This window comes from Aristolochia californica, unplaced genomic scaffold (assembly GCF_029961685.1).
Source record: "Aristolochia californica isolate CCGP_79_NKW_82.1479 unplaced genomic scaffold, dmAriCali1.0.hap1 SCAF_4, whole genome shotgun sequence".
In the NCBI taxonomy this organism is placed as follows: Eukaryota; Viridiplantae; Streptophyta; class Magnoliopsida; order Piperales; family Aristolochiaceae; genus Aristolochia; species Aristolochia californica.
The window spans coordinates 6,421,237-6,442,459 of NW_027182103.1; the positions used below are offsets into that span (position 1 = coordinate 6,421,237).

The window sequence follows — 21,223 nt, forward strand, 5'->3', positions numbered from 1 at the left end:
AAGGGGCATTGGAAATACCATTGATTTGAGAGGGTGGTGATGGTTTTCGGGAAATGGTGAGAAAGGTGTGTGGGGGAAAGTGTTTTTTTTTTTTTGGTTTTTGTGTCGAGGTGAGGCAAAGTGTGACGGCGATGGAGGTGAGCATGGGGAAGTAATGAGAGTTATAATCCCCTTGTCAGGTGAAGGATGTGGCGGTAACTCGGGTTGAGAGTTCTTGTCAGATCTTGGCTTTGGGGACAGGTGTACTGCAGATGCTTTGGGAAAATGGGGAGTGGCACTGTGGGCAAGGGAAGTTTTAGAGATGGGATTTTTTCGGCTGAGGCATTTATGTGGATTGAAACTTTTTCGGCGGAGGCATTAAAAGGGTTACTGTGAAGTGGTAGTGATTGGACTGTTTCGGGATATGGGGTTTGATTTTTCGTGGTCGGATTTTTTTTTTTTTGGAACCCATGTCCGATTGAGCTCCGAGTGATGTTTCTGTGTCAGCAATTGGCAGGTCGGCTCAACCTGGGTTATGTTTTGTGAGGTTTCTTCCGAGTTGGCTGCTGGAAGGACTTCTAGATCTCCAAATTCCATGGAGACCCAGATCGTGGTTTTTCCACAGGAGATATGAAAAAACTGTAAACCACTTATCGTTGATTTTGGCCAGATGAAAATTTTTTCTCTGTGAAGCTGCGTTGGCTGGCTTTCGGCCCATATAAGCTCTCCGAAATCTTTTGCGAGGCGTTCCAGAGTATGCTGGCATTGGATTTCCACCGGAAGACCTTTGACGATCACCCATTGCCTCGAGATAGGGGCTGTGAGTTCTAGGCTCCAATTGCTCATGTGAAGGATCATTGAATTAGTCTCTGTCTTCAGTGAATGTAGTCTCTTGCGATCCTCCTCCGAATGACAGTTGATTAGCCAGCTCCTCTCATGAGCTTTGATGACGGCTGTGGATATGATATTTCGTTTTTGCAGTCATTCTTGTATTTGTTTGCTAGTGAAAAAATTTTCCGTATCTTCAATGAGCACTGCCAGGGACATTTTGCGCTTGCCCTCAGATTCGATGTGGGCTGGCAGGGATATAGAGAACTGGCTTTTTTGGGGTGAAGCTTGAGGGAGTGATATTGGAGGTGGTGTTGGACAATTGGTTTTGAAGACCTGAGTCTTCTCTGGTGGAGGATCAGGTGGAGGCGGCAAAATTGACTGGTGTGAAGCGTTGGGTTGTGAGTGGATTTTTTGGGATGTGGCTTGCTGCCGGAGTATTTGATCAAAGTGTTTCCATCCCATTCCAGAAGTGGAGAGCTGTGGAAGAAAAATCATTCCCATTATCGTTTGGCCACGTCTTTGGTGGATGACGCATTCAAGAAGTCCTCCATGATACTGGGTGTGTACTTGGAATTCCAGATCTCCGGTGAGGAGTAATCTGCTGTATTTTCTTCCCGCATTCCCTAATTGGACTTTCCTGAAGATGTCTAGGAAATAGCTGACTGCGGAGATCGGGAGGGAGATGTATGATTTATTTCCCCCCTCTTGTGCATGAATCTGGATGGCCTCCCCACTCTTCTCCTTCCTCTTTCGAAATGTCAGCTTTGCTTTTCCATTCCGGAATTCGTATCTGGCCGGATCCTCCACTAGGATCCTTCGGCGTGAGGATTTCGAGATTATAGTTTGCCATCTCTCGCCTGAACTATCTTTAGAGTCAATACTTTCTTTTTCCTTCTTGTCTTCTTCTTCCGGTTGTTTACCTTTTCGTTGCTGCTGCTGCCGATGCTGCTTCCCCAGACTGGTTCAATCTTCGCCCCATCCTGGGCACTGTCCTACTAGAGGTGCTGGATCAGAGGGAATGGTCGTTGGGTGGGAGTTACTTCGTTCCCCATATGGTTGGTGGGAGGAAGTTACTCCTTGACCGACCCCTCGTCCAGCCATCAGATCAGACGCTTCTCAATCTTCTTCTACTTCTTCACACATTATTTAGCTAACGTAGATTCACAAAGAAAAAAATTTCATCCAGCCAAAATCACCGGTAAGTGGTTTACAGTTTTTTCATATCTCCTGCGGAAATACCACGATCTGGGTCTCCATGGAATTTGGAGATCTGGAAGTCCTTCCGGCAGCCAACTCGGAGGAAACCTCACGAAACATAACCCAGGCTGAGCCGACCCACCAGTTGCTGAATCGGAAACATCACTCGGGGCTCAATCGGACATGGGTTCCGAAAAAAATAAAATCCGACCACACAAAATCAAACCCCATATCCCGAAATAGTCCAATCACTACCAGTTCACAGTAACCCTTTTAATGCCTCCGCCGAAAAAGTTTCAATCCACATAAATGCCTCCGCCGAAAAAATCCCATCTTTGAAATTTCCCTTGCCCACAGTGCCACTCCCCAGTTTTCCCAAAGCATCTGTGGTACACCTGTCCTCAAACCCAAAATCTGACAAGATCTCTCAACCCGATCTACCGCCACATCTTTCACCTGACAAGGGGATTATAACTTTCATTACTTCCCCATGCTCACCTCCATCGCCGTCACACTCTGCCTCACCTCGACACAAAAACCAAAAAAAGAAACACTTTCCCCCACACACCTTACTCTCCATTTCCCGAAAACCATCACCACCCTCTCAAATCAATGGTATTTCCAATGCCCCTCCGATCTGGCAACCTCGAGCTCCGCACCGTACTTTTTTACATACAAAAAACACCTTTTCAACCATCAAATCCACTGCCGTCAACCACATCAATTCCCAAAACCCCTTAGTCCACATCACGCCGCCATCCCGTTTTTCATTTCTACATCACCCCCCTTCCCCTCCGTCGCCAAAAGCCCTCATTTCCCGAAGCAGTACCACTCGCCTGTCATACGCCAACCCCTCAGTCCACATCAGACCGCCCTCCCATCCTTTCATATTTAAATCCCCCCCCCCCCCCCTCTGCAGCCTAAAGCCCTCGTTTCTCAAAGCAGTACCCCTCGCCTGTCATACACAAACTCTCCCCCTTCCCGCAGCTTCTCTACCTCGATAAACCCCCATTTCTCCCCACATTCTTGGCTCCTTCCCGAGGCTTACCTCCTACGACCCCCCCGCAAACCTTCCACATCAACTCACCCAACATCCCGCTCCTCTCGTCGGCCCTTCAGACCCTCCCTCTCTGACACAAACCTCCCTATATACGGACCCCCCTCGAGCCCGGCTAAGCCCTGCCCTCCTCTCCAATGAATCCACTTTGGATTTTGACCCCCCTTTTTACTCCCCTCCCCCCTTTTATATTCACTCTCCCACTATCCTCTTCCCCACCCCCCTTCGTATTGTCCTCCCCCACTCGGACACCATGGAAACCTCAACCCCCAAAACAATCACCCCTCCCCTGCACACCAATACTGGAAAACAAAATGCCAACACCCCCTTACCGGTATACCTATTCCAGGAAAAACAAAAAAAGAAGGGAAAAATAAAGCCAAAAACAGTACCCCCGTACCTTCTGAAAAAAACACTGAAAAAGATAAAGTCAAAGACACTACCAACCCCCCCTCCTGTCCCTCTATTGGAATTTCCCCCTGATTGGTACGATCTCCCCCCTGCGTTCCCCTCTGGAATCCCCCCAATTTGGTCCGACCTCCCCCCAACTATAACCTCTGAATCTACCCGAACCATGACCTTCACTCCCAATCCGCGGGATGAGCTCCTCCTATTTCTGCTGGAATAGGAACAAGACTTTCCGTGGGAGGAATTTTCAGAAATGATGGAGCTCGCCAACATCTTCTGTGCGGGCTACCTTGAAGCTGGCGCTGTGGCGCGGAATATGAACATCCACCGTTCTCCATGATCGTTCTATCATGGAATGTTAGAGGAATCGGCTCTCTGGCCAAGCGAGCCCTCATCAGAGCGGCGCTTTTTGTAATTTATGGTATGACACCAACTCAGCGTGGGCAAATGTAGATGCAATTGGCCATTCCGGTGGCATAATTGTCATCTAGGATCCAACTGTTTTTTATGCTATTTCCGTCGTTCCGGGACAATACTTAATCGGTCTCCAGCTCCTGGATCACAACCTCGGTACTTCTTGGGCGCTAGATGGCATCTATGGGCCAACTCGTTACCGTGACCGAGCATCTTTCTGGGAGGAAATCTTTCAGCTTGTCCAATTATGGGACCTCCCTTGGCTCCTTGGAGGAGACTTCAATGCGACTTTACTTTGCTCTGACAAAAGTCCTCCTGCCTCCTGAACCTCATCAACCATGAGAGCTTTTTCAGAATCCCCCTATTTTCAGAAGTCTATTTCAGAAGACCAAAACTCCATCAGCTCGACTCCGAGCGCATTTCAGCTGAAGACGCTGCTGATCTTGAAAAACCATTTTCCTCAGAAGAAATTGAACGGGCTGTCCTTGACCTTCCTAAAGATAAAGCCCCCGAACTAGATGGCTTTAATGGTGAGTTTTATCACTGTTTTTGGGACCTGTTAAAAAATGATGTTTTTGCCCTCATTCACAATTTTCAACAAGTGGGAATAACTCACTCTGGAATCGGCGCATCTTTTATTGCACTTATTCCTAAAAAAAACTAATTCAGAGTTACCCAAAGATTTTCACCCTATTAGCCTCACTTCCAGTTCATATAAAATTATTGGGCGTCTATTGACTAATTGGCTGAAAGCAGTCCTTTACAAGGTAATTAATCCTTGTCAAAGTGCTTTTATCCGAGACAGAAACATCCTAGACTCTTCTCTAACAGCTCATGAACTCCTTGATTCTTTCAAAAAATCTTCTCTTCCAAGGTTTGTTCTGAAAATTGATTTTGAGAAAGCTTTTGATCGGGTTGATTGGAAACTGGTGGACTATCTTTTTGACCGTATGGGTTTTGGCACAAGATGGAAATTCTAGATGAGGAGCTGTATTTCCTCTCCTTCTTATTTTGTCTTGGTAAATGGGAAACCTCGAGGTTATTTCAAAGCTTCTAGGGAGATAAGACAAGGCGACCCCCTATCTCCATTTATTTTTACTCTTGTTGGAGAATACCTTACCTCTATGATCCGGTTTGCAAAACGTTTGGGTTGGCTAAGTCCTATTTTTTTTTATCCAATCCCAGACGTTCCCATTCTACAGTATGCTGATCTTTTTTGGAGAAGGGTCCATGAGACAAATCAAACACATGAAAGCATTTTTGAACATCTTTGAATTGACCTCGGGTCAAAAGATAAGCTGGGAAAAAAACATCAATTTTTGGATTTAATATGGAAGCCTCTATTCTCAACTCAATGGCGAACTATTTGGGTTGTAAGGTAGCATCCGTTCCGAGCACATATTTGGGCTTACCTTTGACTCCGCTCCTGCCTACGAAAAACTCCTGGTTTCCGGTTGTTGAGTGGCTTGAGAAGCGTCTGGCTTCTTGGAAAGGGAAATTTTTATCCAAAGCTGGTAAGTTGGTTCTTATCAAATCTTGCCTTCATGGTAACCCATCTTATTTTTTATCTTTGTACCATTGTCCAGCATCTATTCGGGATGGAATTGAATTTTTGAAAAGAAGATTCCTATGGGATGGGCCAAATGGGGAAAAAAAGTTTAATCTTGTAAAATGGGTAGATGTTTGTAAACCACTTGTAATGGGCCTCGGAATTCGGGACATTGCTACCACAAACAAGGCTCTGCTCTTAAAGTGGATTTGGAAGTTCAACATGCAACCCAATCTGTTGTGGTGCCGAATGGTTGCAATAAAATCCGGAACAGACAATGGTTGGCGGACTGACGAGGATAGGGTCAAGTTGCCAAACTCTTACCTACCTTCAAATCTGCCGTCAAATGCTACATTGGGAGCGGTACAAATACTCTATTCTGGACGGATTGCTGGATAGGGTCAAGTTGTTTAAAGGAAAGTCATCAACGTTTATATCAACTGTAAAGATCTCGTAGCACAATGGTTTCTGACCATTGGCAGTCTTCGGGCGGCTGGAATTTTCATCTCAGGCGAGCGTTGAATGACTCTGAAGCTGTTGAAGCCACTTGCCTGGTCAACTTGCTCTCTGATGTGACTTTTAAAAACTCTACCAATATACTCATCTGGACGCCGAACAAACAAGGTATGTTCTCTACAGCTTCTGCGTACCATCATATGAGTTCATATCTGCCTCCCCATGCAGAACATCCTGCTGCCTTTGCATGGTCGCTCCCGATTCCTCCTCGAGTTAAAGTTCTTCATTTGGACGGTATGTCGTAAGAAAATCTTAACTTCTGACGCTTTGCAAAGACGTGGCACTAATATTCCTAATCCAGAATGCCCATTTTGCAACACATCCCCTGAAACAGCAGATCACACGCTTCTACATTGCGAATATGCTCATAAGATTTGGACCGAATTAATGGACAAAATCAGTTTATTATATTGCCCATCGCAAGATTTACATAACACTATCTTAACTTTGGTTAGCTCACATCTTCCAAAGTTGGGCAAAATTTTGATCTCTTGCTGTGTTGGCCACATTGCGTGGAATTTATGGAAAGAAAGAACCAATCGTAAATTCAATCAGAAAGCTCTCCCTTGGAATATTCTTTGTGAGCAGATCATCGGTCAAGTTAGCTCGTGGGTTCTCCTTCGCAAAGAATTTTGTAACTTAAAAGCGACAAACATGCGTGAAAATTGGCGAAATGTTGCGAGTATGTCTTTTCCATCAAAGGCCCCTGTAATGGTTGAATGGTCCAAACCTCCTCCTGGACATTTTAAACTAAATTTTGATGGAAGTGCTCTCAGGTGTCTGGGGCCAGCTGGGCTTGGGGGAGTAATTCACGATGATCAAGTGAATCTCCTCTTCACATACGCGGGTCCAATTGGAGTATCTGACTCTACTTGCGCGGAATTGCATGGGCTATTCAATGGACTGAAACTTTTCAAGCAAAAAAAGGAGGGTGCTCTCTTGGTTGAAGGGGATTCTCAAGTCATTATTAACTGGTGCTCGAAGCCATCAAAACCTCCTTGGCGTCATTGGGAGCTTTTTGATGAATTTTGTAAGTTAATTTCTGTTTTACAATGCATTTGGAAACATGTTCCAAGATCTGCTAATCACTTAGCCGATGCTCAAGCGAAAAAAGGCGTTACCCTCCAACATCTTGTTGTAGAGGAAATGTCTTTTTAGCTTCAAGGTATGTAATTTTTTTCTTCAGTAATACATTCACACCTCTTCTCAAAAAAAAACTAAGGCACAACTAAGGAAATGTGAAATTCCTTAGAATCTGTTTATACACAAACAATTAATTTGTCACGTGTTTTTGAGCTGTATGCCAAGATGTTTAGCCTCAAGAGAGGTCAGAGGTCTGTCACTGCATACTATAATGAGCTGGTTGGTATACTACAGGAGATTAACATTTTTCATCTTGTTATTACGAATGAAAGGGAAATAAGAAAACATAATGGACAGGTGCACATTACTAAATTTCTGGATGGATTAAGCACTGAATTTGACTCTATTTATTTTGGAGAATGATGAGTTTATTAAGCCAAGAGGGACTGAGTTTGATTCTATTAGAGCTCAATTATTGGCCTCTGAGGATGTAAAATCATTATCCATAGCCTATAGCTGAGTATTGTGTGCAGAGAACACTATTGTAGCACCAGAAAATATAGATATGACCAGCACTCCAACATTAACACTGAACTCTTAGGGCTCCATTGAACCATCTAAGGGCAAAATTTGAAACACAAGAGGAAAGTGTAAAAGATAATCAAGGAAGATGAAAAGGCAGAGGTGACACTAAGCAAAACAAAAAATGTATTCATAGTGGTTGTACAAACCACTTCTCTGCGAAAGTGTTTTGAGAAGTTTAGTAAACTTGCATGGGCTAGCTCTCTTGTTCATGAGATTATTGAATCATCCACTGAACCTCCTGTGCAAGTTATAACAAGTGCTTTCGATGAAATGCAACAATTGATTTAGCACATGGTACAATTGAATGTTGCCTCCTCTTCAGCATCCATGACTCAATCTTCCACTCCTATAGCCACATTGGCCAATTTAGGTACCTCTGCCCTTCAGGTGCGCCCATCCTCCACTTGGGTCCTTGACTCAGTAGCGCCAACTCACATGTCCACCTTGTTTTCTGATTTGAAAAAGTCAACTTCTATTAAACTAGTCTCCTTGACTGATGGACCCATTTCTCCAATACGAGGAGTGGGTACATTGATTCCATCTACTTTTATGTCACCGCAATCTATCCTATTTGTTCCTAAAGTCCCTCTCAACTTGTTGTAAGTCAACTTACTAGATCAATGAATTGCTCATGGGACTTTTTATCCTTCACATTGTGTTTTTCAGGATCTTTCGATGAGGAAGATGATTGTTTTTGTGAGTGAGAGAGACGGATTTTACTATGTGGAGAGCAATTCACAAAATTCTCCACAGGCATTGCACTCTATGGTTTCTCCTCTAAAGTGGCATCTATAATTAGGTTACCCCTCTCCTTCAAAGTTGATTCAACTATATCCTGCATTTCCTTCAAGTTTATCTTTCCGGTGTGACTTGTGTCAGTTGCATAAGCATCAACAAACATCCTTTCCTACAAGTCAATCCCGAAGCAGTTGCTCGTTTGATATTATTCATTCTGATATTGGGGGTCTTGTCCATTGCCTAGTATTTTTGGTTATTATAAGTATTTTTTGTCCTTTATTGATGATTTCAATCAATGTACTTGAGTGTATCTCCTACGGGGAAAATCTAAAGTATGTGATGTGTTCAAACTTTTTTATAATGAAATAAAAAAGCAGTTTGATACTTCTATTTGTGTACTTTGCACCTATAATATTCTTGAATTTATGAATCAAAAGTTTGACTTATTCTGTAATATCATGGTATTATACACCAATCTTCATGTGTATTTACGTCACAACAAAATGACATTGCTGAACATAAGTGTCATCTGTTAGAGGTGGCTCATACTATACTTATCCATATGCATGTACCCAAATTATATTGGGGCAATGCTGTCCTAATTACCTGTTTCCTCATTTGTTGATGGAAAAATTCCTATCTAGGTACTATAACCATCAGTCACCTAATTTCTAGTGTCTTCTCGGGTATTCAGATGCGCTTGTTTTGCACATGTAGTTGGTTCCTCCTGAGATAAGTTGTCACCTGTCAAATGTGTTTTTTTGGGGCTACTCATACACATAGAAAAGATATAAGTGTTATTATCCTTCTACTAAGAAAACATTTGTTTATGCTGACGTGACATTAGAATACTCCTTTCTTCTCTTCATCTTCCATTGTTGTGTCTCCACCAGTTTTTATGCCTGAGGTTGTTGCCCCAATTCCTGTGGATGATATTCCTAGTCTAATTCCTATTGCTACGGATGAGAAGCCACTGCAAGTATATCACAAAGGAAAAGTTACTAAAGATGAAATGGCTCCCTCTCTCTTGTTGGACCCAAAACCCCTTTGTTTACTAATCCTGAGGTAAGCGACATACACCTGCCCATTGCTCTTTGAAAAGGTGTTCGAAGAAGTGCTCATCATCCCTTATCTCATTTTATGTCGTTTTATGCTCTTTCTGACCAATACAAATAGTTTGTCTTGTTTTTCTCCTCCTGTACTATTCCTTTGTCTTTGTAGGATGCCATTTCCGCTCCTCAGTGGAAGAAAACTATGGATGTTGATGTGGAGGCACTACTGAATAGGGGCACTTGGTAGTTGTGTGACCTACCTGTCGGTGCTACAGTTGTGGGCTGTAGTTGGGTATACACAGAGAAGTATAAATTTTTTTTTTTTTTTTAAATGATGCTGAATTTTATTAAGAGAGCTCAAACAAGCAGATTACACCAGGGGAAGCCTTCCCAAACAATGAGAGCTAGGAATTGGCTGATCTAGGAACGAGGTTCCAATTACAATGAATGGATGACACAATGTCAGTAATAAAATCAGTGATTGGCCAGTGATGCCAAGGAGGGGAGCTTTCTTTTGAACACCAGTTGATGACAGTCTTTGAATCGCCTTCAATAATCAACTTGCCATGGAGCCGCTCTTTAAAGATTTGGAGGCTAAACTAAAGAGCACTGACTTCAGCAGTATTTGAATCAGCAATACCCACCGGCACTGCATAGGATAGAATTGAGTCTCCACTGTTGTCTCTGAAAACACCACCAGCTCCAGCCGGCCCAGGACAGCCTAATGCACTGCCACCAAAATTGAGTTTGATGCAGTCGTAAGGGGGAGGATCCCAGGTGGCCATAACCGGATTCCTACGGGGGCCTGCCATGTGCGCTATCAAACCCCAATTTTCTCGAAGGGAGACGCCCGATAGAGAAGCAAACTTCTTCTTAGAATGTAGCCAGCTCGAGATAAGGCCCACTGCTTGAGAAGCTATATTATCCGGGTTGCTAGCCTTGGAATTGAATCTCCGGTTGTTTCGCTCTAGCCATATAAACCATGGGACATGTGCAAGGCATGCCAAGAGAATTATCTTGCCCAGCTTAGGAAGGTGTATCCCCATAACCATCTCAAAGGTGCCGAAAAGGTCCTGATGTAGCCCCATTTGAAGACCAATCTTCTGAAATATCTTCATCCAGACTTGCCATGAAAAGTCACAATGTAAGAGAACATGCTAGACTGTCTCATCACACACTCCACAAAAGGGGCAAGTGTGATCGGGGGCAGTGTAACCTCTTTTATGGAGGTTGTCAGAGGTGAGGATCTGTTCCCTGATGGCCGTCCACACGAAGAATTTGATTTTATTAGGCACTGAGAACTTCCATGCCAGGTTTGCCTTGTGCTCATGTATGTTGTAATCTTGTTTTCTAATGTGAGAGTAGGCGGATGTAACTGTGAATTGGCCATTAATGTTGGGCTTCCGTGTCAGTTTTTCAACTGCATGCTCACGAATAGTAGTGCTGCTGAGTCGGGAGAGGAGAGAGCAAAAAGCATTAGTTTCCTCATCATTTAATCCCCGACGAAACGTAAGACTCCATGAGCAATCTCTCCAAGTATCAGCCACATAGCAAGAGAGGTCCCTCGCCACTCTAGAGAGCCCCGGGAAATCCTCGGAGAGGAGGCGAGGGTCACACCATTCATCCGACCAAAAGAGGGGTCCTTCTATTGCCTGTGTGAAAGGAAGTTGCATCTCTGAATATTGGGAAGAGCTTTTGAATTGATTTCCATATCAGGGATAGGAGCCGAGTAGCGCCATCCTCCCTCCACCAGGCGCCCGAAGGTTGAAGATAGAACCTGACCATATCACCCCATAGGTTGTTATACTTGATGTTGAAGTTCCAAATCCATTTGAGCAAAAGGGCATTGTTCATCTCCTCCGTAGGCCGAATGCCTAAACCACCCCGATTTCAGGGCATGCAAATATCCTTCTAACTCACCAAATGGTATATGAAGGTGTCCTCTGATCCTCTCCAGAGAAAACGTCGACGGATGGCGTCAATCCTGTTGCAAACTGAGGCCGGACAGTGCATGAATGATAATAAATAGTTTGGCAACCCAGCCAAACAAGACTTGAGGAGAATGAGTTGCCCAACCGTAGATAAAAGCTTGCCCCTCCAAGTAGCTAATCTCTTCTCAAATTTCTCAATAAGGGGGGACCAAAGTGTCGCCGAAGGCCAAGAGTCAAAGAGTAGTAGTCCAAGATATGTAACTGGCAAATTTCCCATTGAGCACCCCAAATAGTCAGCCATTCCCTGAAGTACAAGTGAGTCAATATGATAGTCTAGGAGGGTGGTTTTCTTCCAGTTAATGTTCTAACCAGAAGCCAGTTCAAATAGTCCCAATACAGCACGCAGTTTTCGAACTTGATCCATTGTACCAACTCCAAAGAAAATTGTATCGTCTGCAAACTGAAGGATTGGCACATCAAAGGTTGCACAGTCCGTCGTGGGGAGAAGCCAACCTAGGTTTTTAGCCGAATAGATCAAGTTGAAGTATAAATTGAATTGCTCTATTGAATGATACTAGGCTTGCTTGGTAGCCAAGGGCTATCCTTTGACTTATGGGATTGATGTCTTTGAGACCTTTTCTCCGATACGCATATCTTTGATCCAGATCTTGATGTTTGTCGCAGTTAACCAGGGATGTCTATTATATCAATTTGATATTAAACATATCTTTTTGTATGGTGACTTATTGAAATAGTCTATATGGAGCAACTTGTTGGATATGTTGCTCAGGTGGAGAACGACAAAGTATGTCGACTAAAGAAAGCCATGTATGGTCTCAATAAAAGTCCCTGAGTATGGTTTGCGAAGTTTAGTTAAGTGGTTTCGTTGATTGGATTTGTTAGGATTCATGGTGACCATTCACTATTTGTTATGAGGAGGTTGTTTGGTATTGTGTTAATACTTGTATATGTAGATGATATCATTCTATTTGGCAGTGATTTACGAAGCATTGAGAAGGTAAAAACCCATCTAGTACAACAATTTCAGACTAAAGTCCTAGAGTCCCTAAAATATTTTCTAGGTATTGAAGTAGCTAGAAGCAAGGTAGGTCGGATACTGACTCAGAGGAAATATGTTACAGATATGCTACATGAGTATGAACTATTGGGTGCTAAACATGTGGTCCTATGGAAGTTGGACATGACCTTCATAATGGATAGAGTGATGAACTCCGTGATAAAACAATGTATTGTCGGCTGGTTGGAGAACTCATATATGCTACTGTCACTCATCCTAACATATCATTTGTTGTGAGCGTTATTAGTCAGTTCATGGAGTGCCCTCACAAGGTTTACCTACTGAAGCACCTCGAAAGGGACTGTTCTTTAAGCCTCATAATCACATGGAGATAGAGGCATTCTCAGATGTTGACCATGTTGGATCTGAGTTTGACCAAAAATCTGCTATTGGCTACTACGTATTTCGGAGAGGTAATCGGAAGAGTAAAAAGCAAAATGTTGTAGCTTGTTTCAGTGCTGAAGCTGAGTATAGAGATATGATTCATACAGTCAGTGAATTGATGTGGCTGAGATCTATGGTCAGAGAATTGAAACTACAACATGAGGGGCCAATGTCTATGTACTGTGACAATCAAACTGCCATATTCATTACAGGATACCTAGTGTTTCATGAACGAACAAAACACATTAAAGTTGATTGTCACTTTATTCAAGATGTTGTGATGAAAAATGAAGTCATCACCTCCTATATGCGGTTTGATGACCAGATTGGAGACATGTTTACTAAAGCACTGGGTAAACGTGACTTCTGTGTGTTCTTTAGCAAGTTGAGCCTTATGAATATATGCACTCCAACTTGAGGGGGTTGTTTGAAAATCTGTCGAAGGGCAATTTCGTTATTTTACACTTCCTACAAACTCCTGCAGCCACACTCTCCTATTCTCTGTGTTTAGTTCTCTCTAGTTCAATTTTCATGTAATTTGAATAAGTATGTAAGGAGATACAAGGGTTTAACTGTTTTTAAGTGATTAAGGGCATGTTTGTAATTGTTTTTATGTACTCTATAAAAGCACTGGGGTCGAGCTCGACCCCTACCTATTCTAGAAGTCTCTTTTCTATCCTTCTCTCTCTCTCCTTCTCCAAAACTCTAAAGTTCTCTCATTTACATATACTTTCCAATATTTTATGCAATCAGTCATATTACAAAAGGAAGAAGAAAAATTTTATGTAATGAGTCAGACTTCCAAAATTTGAATGCTTCATTACTGACTAATAGGAGAATTTTCTTGGTTGACTGCCTTACTGTGGTTTACAGTTTTGCTCCCAAGCCTTCTATCAAAAGTACCATTGAATTCTCTAGTTTATGCACCTTACATACAGGACAATTAAAAGTGAGTATGTATGAGGAAGCTGACCTGATCAAAACTATTGATACCTCTTAATATCCATGTTCTTCTAAATTGCTTTTTGAGGTAATTCCTCATGAACCTGGAAAAAACCTTGCTGTGATTATTGTCTGCTTCATCTTGACTACTTGACTTAATGATAGAATCTACTTGCTGCAGCATATCATGATGTTTTCCTAAATATAATTTGCCAGAATTTACAGAAGACTTAATTTCTTTCTTGTCTTAATTCTCTGTATCTTATTGTGTATAAGGGCATTATAGTGATTTTTCAATTTTTTTTTTCTGCTGGATGAATTTTGACATTGCAACGTGCAAATGATATGAGGATTTTTTTTTATTTTTTTTTATGGAATGTGTGAATATGTAGATTATGTTGGCTACCTGTTTTCCTTTCAAGTAACCTGCTAAATTTTCATGTTTTTTTTCTGCAGGTGGATAAAAGTTTGTCGTTCCTCAATGGCTTTGTACAGAAATCCTTGGACAAAGGAGCTCAATCATACATCCCTGAGAATGAACGATCTGGAATAGTTGCTATGAGTACTTTTAGAAATCATGGTCAGATTGAATTGTCTAGCCATGCTCTGAGGTTTGAGGCATATGAGCTTCCACAGCCTGCTGTTCCTGCGAAACTCCCTGTTTTACTTGCATCTTCAGAATATCCTATTAGCTTACAAGAATCTAATCAACCAAAAGCATTCCATCAATCTTCTGTAGTGTCATCTACTTTTGATTCTCTACGGGCAGATACTGGAGTGAAGCTTCGACTTGATGGTGTTCAAAAGAAGTGGGGCAGACCCACTTATTCCTCTCCAGAACCATCTTTATCTGCATCCAACATTCAGAGAACTGCTAATGGGGCCACACACTCCAATGGATCAGATGTAGTGGACTTCCAGGTCGGAGATACATCATACAACTCTAGGAAACAACAGGTGGAAGTTTCTGCTGAAAAGCAAAGACTTGCTGCTTCGTTATTTGGTGGTGTCTTATTAAGGAACGAGAAGAGCAGATCTTCGTCAAGCCATAAAGCTTCAGAGGGGAGCACTCCAAATTCTGAAAAATCAAGGCCTCCTGCATCAACTCAGCATGCTATTGAGCAATTTGCCCCTCAGCCTCAAGATTTACTTGATTTAGGAGAACCAACTACAACAAGCTCTCCACCTGTAGATCCTTTTCATCAATTAGAAGGACTGTTGGAATCTCCCCAAGTCTCATCATCTAATATCCCTGTGGCTGCTCTGGCACCAAATTCCAATGATCTTATGGGGCTTCTCAATACTCCTTCAATTGGACCGACTGTAAGCACATTGAATTCCTCTTTAACCAATTTTCATTCGACCAGTGTTCAATCTGAAGCACCTTCTCCTACAAATAAAAATTCTTATCATGGAGGGAATTCTGTAGTGATGACGAAGGGTCCAAATCCACAAGATTCACTGGAAAAGGATGCTGTTGCTAGGCAAGTGGGTGTGACACCTTCAGGTAGGAACCCTAATCTGTTCAGAGATTTGTTTGGATGAAGTATGAGGGCAAGCAAATCTGTGGGTAGTAATTAAGCTTTCATATCCGTGAGATTCCTCATGTTTGGGTCATTTTTGTGGACTGGTTATTGTAATGATTGGGAGTGACTGAAAGCATGGAAAATGATAACCAGGAGTTCCTGCTTTGAGAAGGTAGTATTTGGGGAGTGTTTTTGGGGTGGATATGGCCTTGTCTTTGCTATTTATGGTGGTGGTATACGTGGGAGCTTTGGTGGACCCAATGTTTAGGCAGTTGCGAAGGGGATATATGGGACTGTAGCTTCTCCTTATCATCTGTTCTGATGCTGGGAAAACACAGTTAATTAGATGTATCCTTATTTGTCTTCACTAGGTATTTTTCCCACATTTGGTGAACGTTGTAATCAGCCTTCAGGGTGTCTTACCTAATTATTTTTCTCTAGTGTACCATAGTGTTATAACTTGAGGGAAATGTGTCTGGCGTTGTCGCATTGAGAACATTTTAGATAATGATCTCCAACAATTTTTATAATGTTTGGTGTTTGCTCACTAATATTTCAAACAGAAGAAATTAGAGTGGTCGATGTTAGGTAATGCAGTGGTAGGAGAAGAAAATGTTACCGGTTTTCCATACCAGTGCTATGGAGCTCTGGAACTCAAAGAGGAAATGAGATTTTGAACCAGAAAGATGCAGGCCAGAGAAAACAATCATCCTCGCTCGATGCCAATATCAAACTCTGAAAACCAGCTTAACTCATCAACAGCTCGCTTTATTTTAAACTTGTGTTTTTGCTAGATTCTGGATGAAGCTTGGGAAAAAAAAAAAAAATCCAAATGTTTGGGGAGATGAATAAGGGATCGGTGATATTGGGGGAAAGGATATGGAAGCTAAAAGAGAAACTTATCTTTCAGAACTAAGCTCTTTGATGTGGAAAGGTTCCTTCAAAGAAGGGACGAAGGGATATATATATTTTTCATCAAGCAAGATAAGACAGGTTGTACAACATTTGTAAATGCTGTGACAAGATTTCTTTATATTTTTTTTTATCAGTCTTCAATATCCAGGATGTATCCTAACATAGAGGGATCATCCAATACGAAAAACTATTTGGTGCAAAATATACGAAAGGGTTATATCTTATCTATCCAATCATGATTAACAGTTATCTCATGATCAGACGGCTGAGATTGTTGTTTCTCATGTTTCACACCAAATGGTATTTCGTATTGGAACAGCCGTGTCCTAACATAAGTTAGATAATCTCCAGTTTCTTTCTGTCATGAGACTCCCACCATCAACCGAGTAGTTCTTTCTGTGGGCAAAATAAAGAATTAGCATGATAAAGATAAAACTATCACGATTTCGGTTTCTTATGTCTTTTTATTCCAAATAAACCACGTATGAATGATCGTTGATGTCAAAGAAGCAGTAAGCAAATGACCTAGGGAATCCATTTTGGTTCTTAAAGAATTAGCATATCCAACGATGGTGCAAAGCTAAAGACAGATTCGATTTCTCGATAGAAACGGCTGAGAGTATGTAATTTATCAAATCCCATTCTGTGGTGGACACCTGGTAGAAGGAACAGTGAATGTTTTCTCGTCTTCTGCATTCTGTGTTTCGTCGTTGCTGAAATGTATTCATCAGTTTCTGCTCAAAGTTCACCAGGTTTCTTCCTAAAAAATCTCACTCCGAACTTCAACCAGTATCCATACAAACCCATTGGTGAGTGCATCAGTGACACAGACGATAATCGTGTGGGATAGTATAATCTATAGTTTCTTCAATGAGACCACTACCTTAAAATTACCAAAACGATTAAACTTTCCTTGAAACCTATATGTTCCTGCAAACACTCCAGGGTAGTTCGATGGAATCATTCAATGACTCCAATTTAAATGTTGATCTTGGTCATTGAGTTTGTTTATAAGCCAAATTTAATGAATTTTCACTAAATTTTGGTTGAATACAAGAAGAATATTTCTTAAGATCCAAGGACATTACAAGAAGTCATCACCGGAATATAGGACAATTATATTTTTTGCACTCGTTGGACTGCCTTTCACCTGGAAATGCTTACCAAGCATTCGGACGACCAAGACCTCGCGTGACAACAACTGGTGTAGGGGCACTCTTCCCAAATGGTATGAAGTCAATCGGTTGAATGTCAAAAAAAGAAAACTCTCTGTGAGAAACCATTCACCTAAATGTCATGAAAACTAGTTGAAAGAAGGTTAAAAGGAGAAAATCACAGCCAAGGATTGTTGGAATAAATGTTTAATGACTAGAAAGGAGATTGGCTCCATGAAAGATTACCCAACCCACCATCCAAACATTTGAAGAAAAGGAAAAGGGTATTTACCGAAGACATGTCGGACGTACCATCAGTATTTGAATAAGTTGTGGAAGAGGATTCAAAGCTTTGATCCAAGGGTCCTCAAGATCTGTAAGTGGCATATGTATTGTTGACCTAGGTTGACTCGTGCCTAGATTTTCATGATAATAGAATTAAAGTAAGCTAACAATTTTCATTTCATTAGTATTTCAAATGCATTTCCTTCAAGTGACTTAGTTACAAAGTCAATGAGGAATAACCAAAAAATCCAACACAAGACCTCAAACCAAATGAAGAATCTAGTCATATTGAAGAAGTGCCTTGGAGAAAAATGAACAATCGAAGAGCTAAAGTCTTAAGTAAAATAAAAATTCTCAAGAACTCTAGCCATGTAAGAGAATAGACAACCAAATTCCAATTCCTAGATAAAAAAATATGTTTTGGGACTTCGGACATGCAGTGTTTACTGACAACGAGATTTATAAGCTTACTTAAATGACCTAAATTATGCTTAGAGCTTGTTTATAGACGTTGCCAATATGCATGACCAATTATCATGTAATAGTAGAACAAATCATCCTAAAAGCAACTGGGCAAGAGTTACAATCCATGATTGATCATCCTTTATGGAGCATGCTCAATCATACAAAATGTTACTTGGAAAGAATTATAAATCATTATCAATCATCCTCTAGGCATGATCGGTCATACAGAAGGTTGCCTGGGAAAATATAAAGTAAGATCGATCAAGGGTAGCATGATCAATTAACCAAATTTGCAAAGGGTTGTAAAGTGGTTGATTGATTCCATAATCAATCATAAGGTCATAGGAATTAAAAATACTACCATTAGGGGATGATTGACCAATCAATGAAAAGGTATGATCGATCAACCTCCATTGCAGCTTTTTGAATAACTGTCAAGAAAAGCTAGTTTTGTGAATAAACTTATAAATCGGGACCCAAACCCATCCCTCAGCAAGAAATAAGCGTATATTGGGAAAATATAAAGTAAGATCGATCAAGGGTAGCATGATCAATTAACCAAATTTGCAAAGGGTTGTAAAGTGGTTGATTGATTCCATAATCAATCATAAGGTCATAGGAATTAAAAATACTACCATTAGGGGATGATTGACCAATCAATGAAAAGGTATGATCGATCAACCTCCATTGCAGCTTTTTGAATAACTGTCAAAAAAAGCTAGTTTTGTGAATAAACTTATAAATCGGGACCCAAACCCATCCCTCAGCAAGAAATAAGCGTATATTGGCATACCAAAACTTTGAACAATTTTTGTGTTTCAATTTCTAATTTTACCTTTTTATATGAGAAAAAAATCCAAACTTGCCTATATTTCTAAATTTTTTGTCTATTTCTTAGCATTCCTAGTTCCATTAGTGTCCACCTACTTCATTCTATGAGTTTAAAGATTGGAAGTTTGGATCTCACTAGGAGATGTTTGTCTCTACTAAAAAAATCTACAAGATGAATCAAGCTTGGTTACTTTCATTATTCTATTAATTTGACAAATGGCTTCTTCAAATTTTTTATACACTTAAGAATTTGTGAGTGTTGCAGTGGTTGTGCATCCTTGATGGGATTCAAAAATTCCATGTGTTGTGGTAATCAATTTTTAAGTAACCAAAATATCTAAGTCAAGGGGAGTAATATATGAAGATTTTTTTCTTGAAGACCAAGAATATTTTTTATTGCAAGTTGAAGTTATAAACTCCAAGTTGAAGGGGGAGTGTTGATGAATAGGTATAGAAGAGTCTTACATGACTCTCATAACAAGAAGTCTCACAAAGCTAGAATTAATATGATGAAATCTAAGAGGAATCTCATGGGAAGGAAGTGCCAAAGAAGAGGCACAAAAAAAGTGTTTTAGTTATATTAGTCTTTTTTTAATGTTAAGTTACTTAATTGTGTTAGGATTTATCTTTTTGTATGTGACTTTGAGTGTAATTGGGATAAGGGTAGTTTAATTGTAATGTGATTCGACTTGTTTCCTCTATTATAAATAGAGTGTACTCAATTATTGTGAAGACAATGAATTATTTTTCTTTGCATCAGATTTATTGAAGAAAAAATATACAAGAGTTTGACATAACTCTCATGGAAAGGTGTCTCATAGGAAGGACTTGTAACTAAAAAGGAAGTTTCGCACTTTCAGATTTCTACTTAATTTAATATGATGGTACTTGTTTCCACTATTATAAATAAAAGTTCATTGTACCCAGTTATAATTAAGTCAAGAGAAGTGTTTCTCTTTTTCTAAAAATTTGACATGGTATAAGAGTAGGTTCTGAAGATTGATGTTAAATTAGTTTAAAAAAGTGGTGTGTTTCTCTCTCTCAATCAGGTTCTAGTGTAGTTTAGTTGTTCTTTTAAGGAGCTTTGTTTCTTTATGCTAAGTTAAATTAAATAAGTTTCTTGTTTACATCCTGTTGTTTAGGTTTTAGTTTTAGCCTCATGTTGGTAGTTTTTTTTTTTTTTGTTAAGTTTACTGACTATTTGTGAAAACTCACTAACTTAGTCAATTTGAATTGAGTGCACTCATTATTGTTGGCCAAGGTCGCTTCTTAAGAGGGAGGTAAATTGAGATATTCAAATTAAAAAATAGTGCTTTGATTAAAAATTCATGCATAAAAGCAATTCAATATAAAGTATAACATGCACACACCACATTGACAAATATATTTTTTGTTATCAATATTCCTTTAGCAGTAGTCACCACCCAATAACCCTTGCTTAGGAAATTTCCACTATATACTCTAATAGCTGAAAAAATACAAAAGAGTTTCAAACTCTCTTTGGCCACGTGTCGCTCAATACATGGTTTATAGAAACCCAATCTCCCCAAGTGATTGTTGTAACATTTTAGCTCAAGCTTAGCCTTTCTAATCTTGATTAACAGGTTCTAAATGAACTTTCATAAATACATAAAAAGAAAGGAAAAGAGTTACACCCTTACTTGGAGAGATGCTTCTCCTTGAGAGATTCAAGCTACCTCCTCCTTTGTAGTACATTGTGAAATGATCAAGGAGCTTGGACTATTATGAATACAAGGATGATTGAAGGAGAACAAGGATTTCAAAGTGTGTGACTCTCTCTCTTTCTCTCTAAAGCAATTTTGATGGAAAATTGGAAGATAAAGAGTAGTGGCTTGAAGCTATGCCAATTAATGTTCATTCACTCCTTTACTCACAGTTTGGTGGTGGTATTTATAACTTTTCCAACTAGCTACTATTTGACCGTTTTCAAAAATCAGTACTTTGATTTATCGATCATTGTAAAGTGGCTTATTTTCTGTCAGAAAATGACTTATTGATCGATCAATATGTTACCATTGGTCCAAAAAATTTAAGTTGATCAATCATTGCGGATGGCTAATAAATCAATCAAGATTTTCTCTGGCTGAGCAATGCAAGTATGATCGATTAGTGTAATTTCTTATGGTCGATCATGCATGAAGTCCCTTATTGGCAAGATTATGACTGATCAACCAATCGTGTAGGATGATCGATCATTCCATGAAAAATTAGCTTGTCTGGGCAAAGATGATTGATCTATCAGGTGGGATGATTGATCATGCGTTATAACATGAAATTGCCAT

The 21,223-nt window shown here is 40.4% G+C and overlaps 1 protein-coding gene across 1 annotated transcript in view; it reads left to right on the forward strand.

Moving 5' to 3' along the window:
- Positions 1–16,308, forward strand: part of LOC137963569 (AP-4 complex subunit epsilon-like) — a 71,109-nt gene extending 54,801 nt beyond the window's left edge. The window contains exon 11 of the mRNA XM_068810698.1: positions 14,201–16,308. Coding sequence (XP_068666799.1) covers positions 14,201–15,289 — 1,089 coding nt within the window. The 3' untranslated portion in view covers positions 15,290–16,308. The remainder of the gene's footprint in view (positions 1–14,200) is intronic.
- The last annotated feature ends 4,915 nt before the right edge of the window (positions 16,309–21,223 follow it).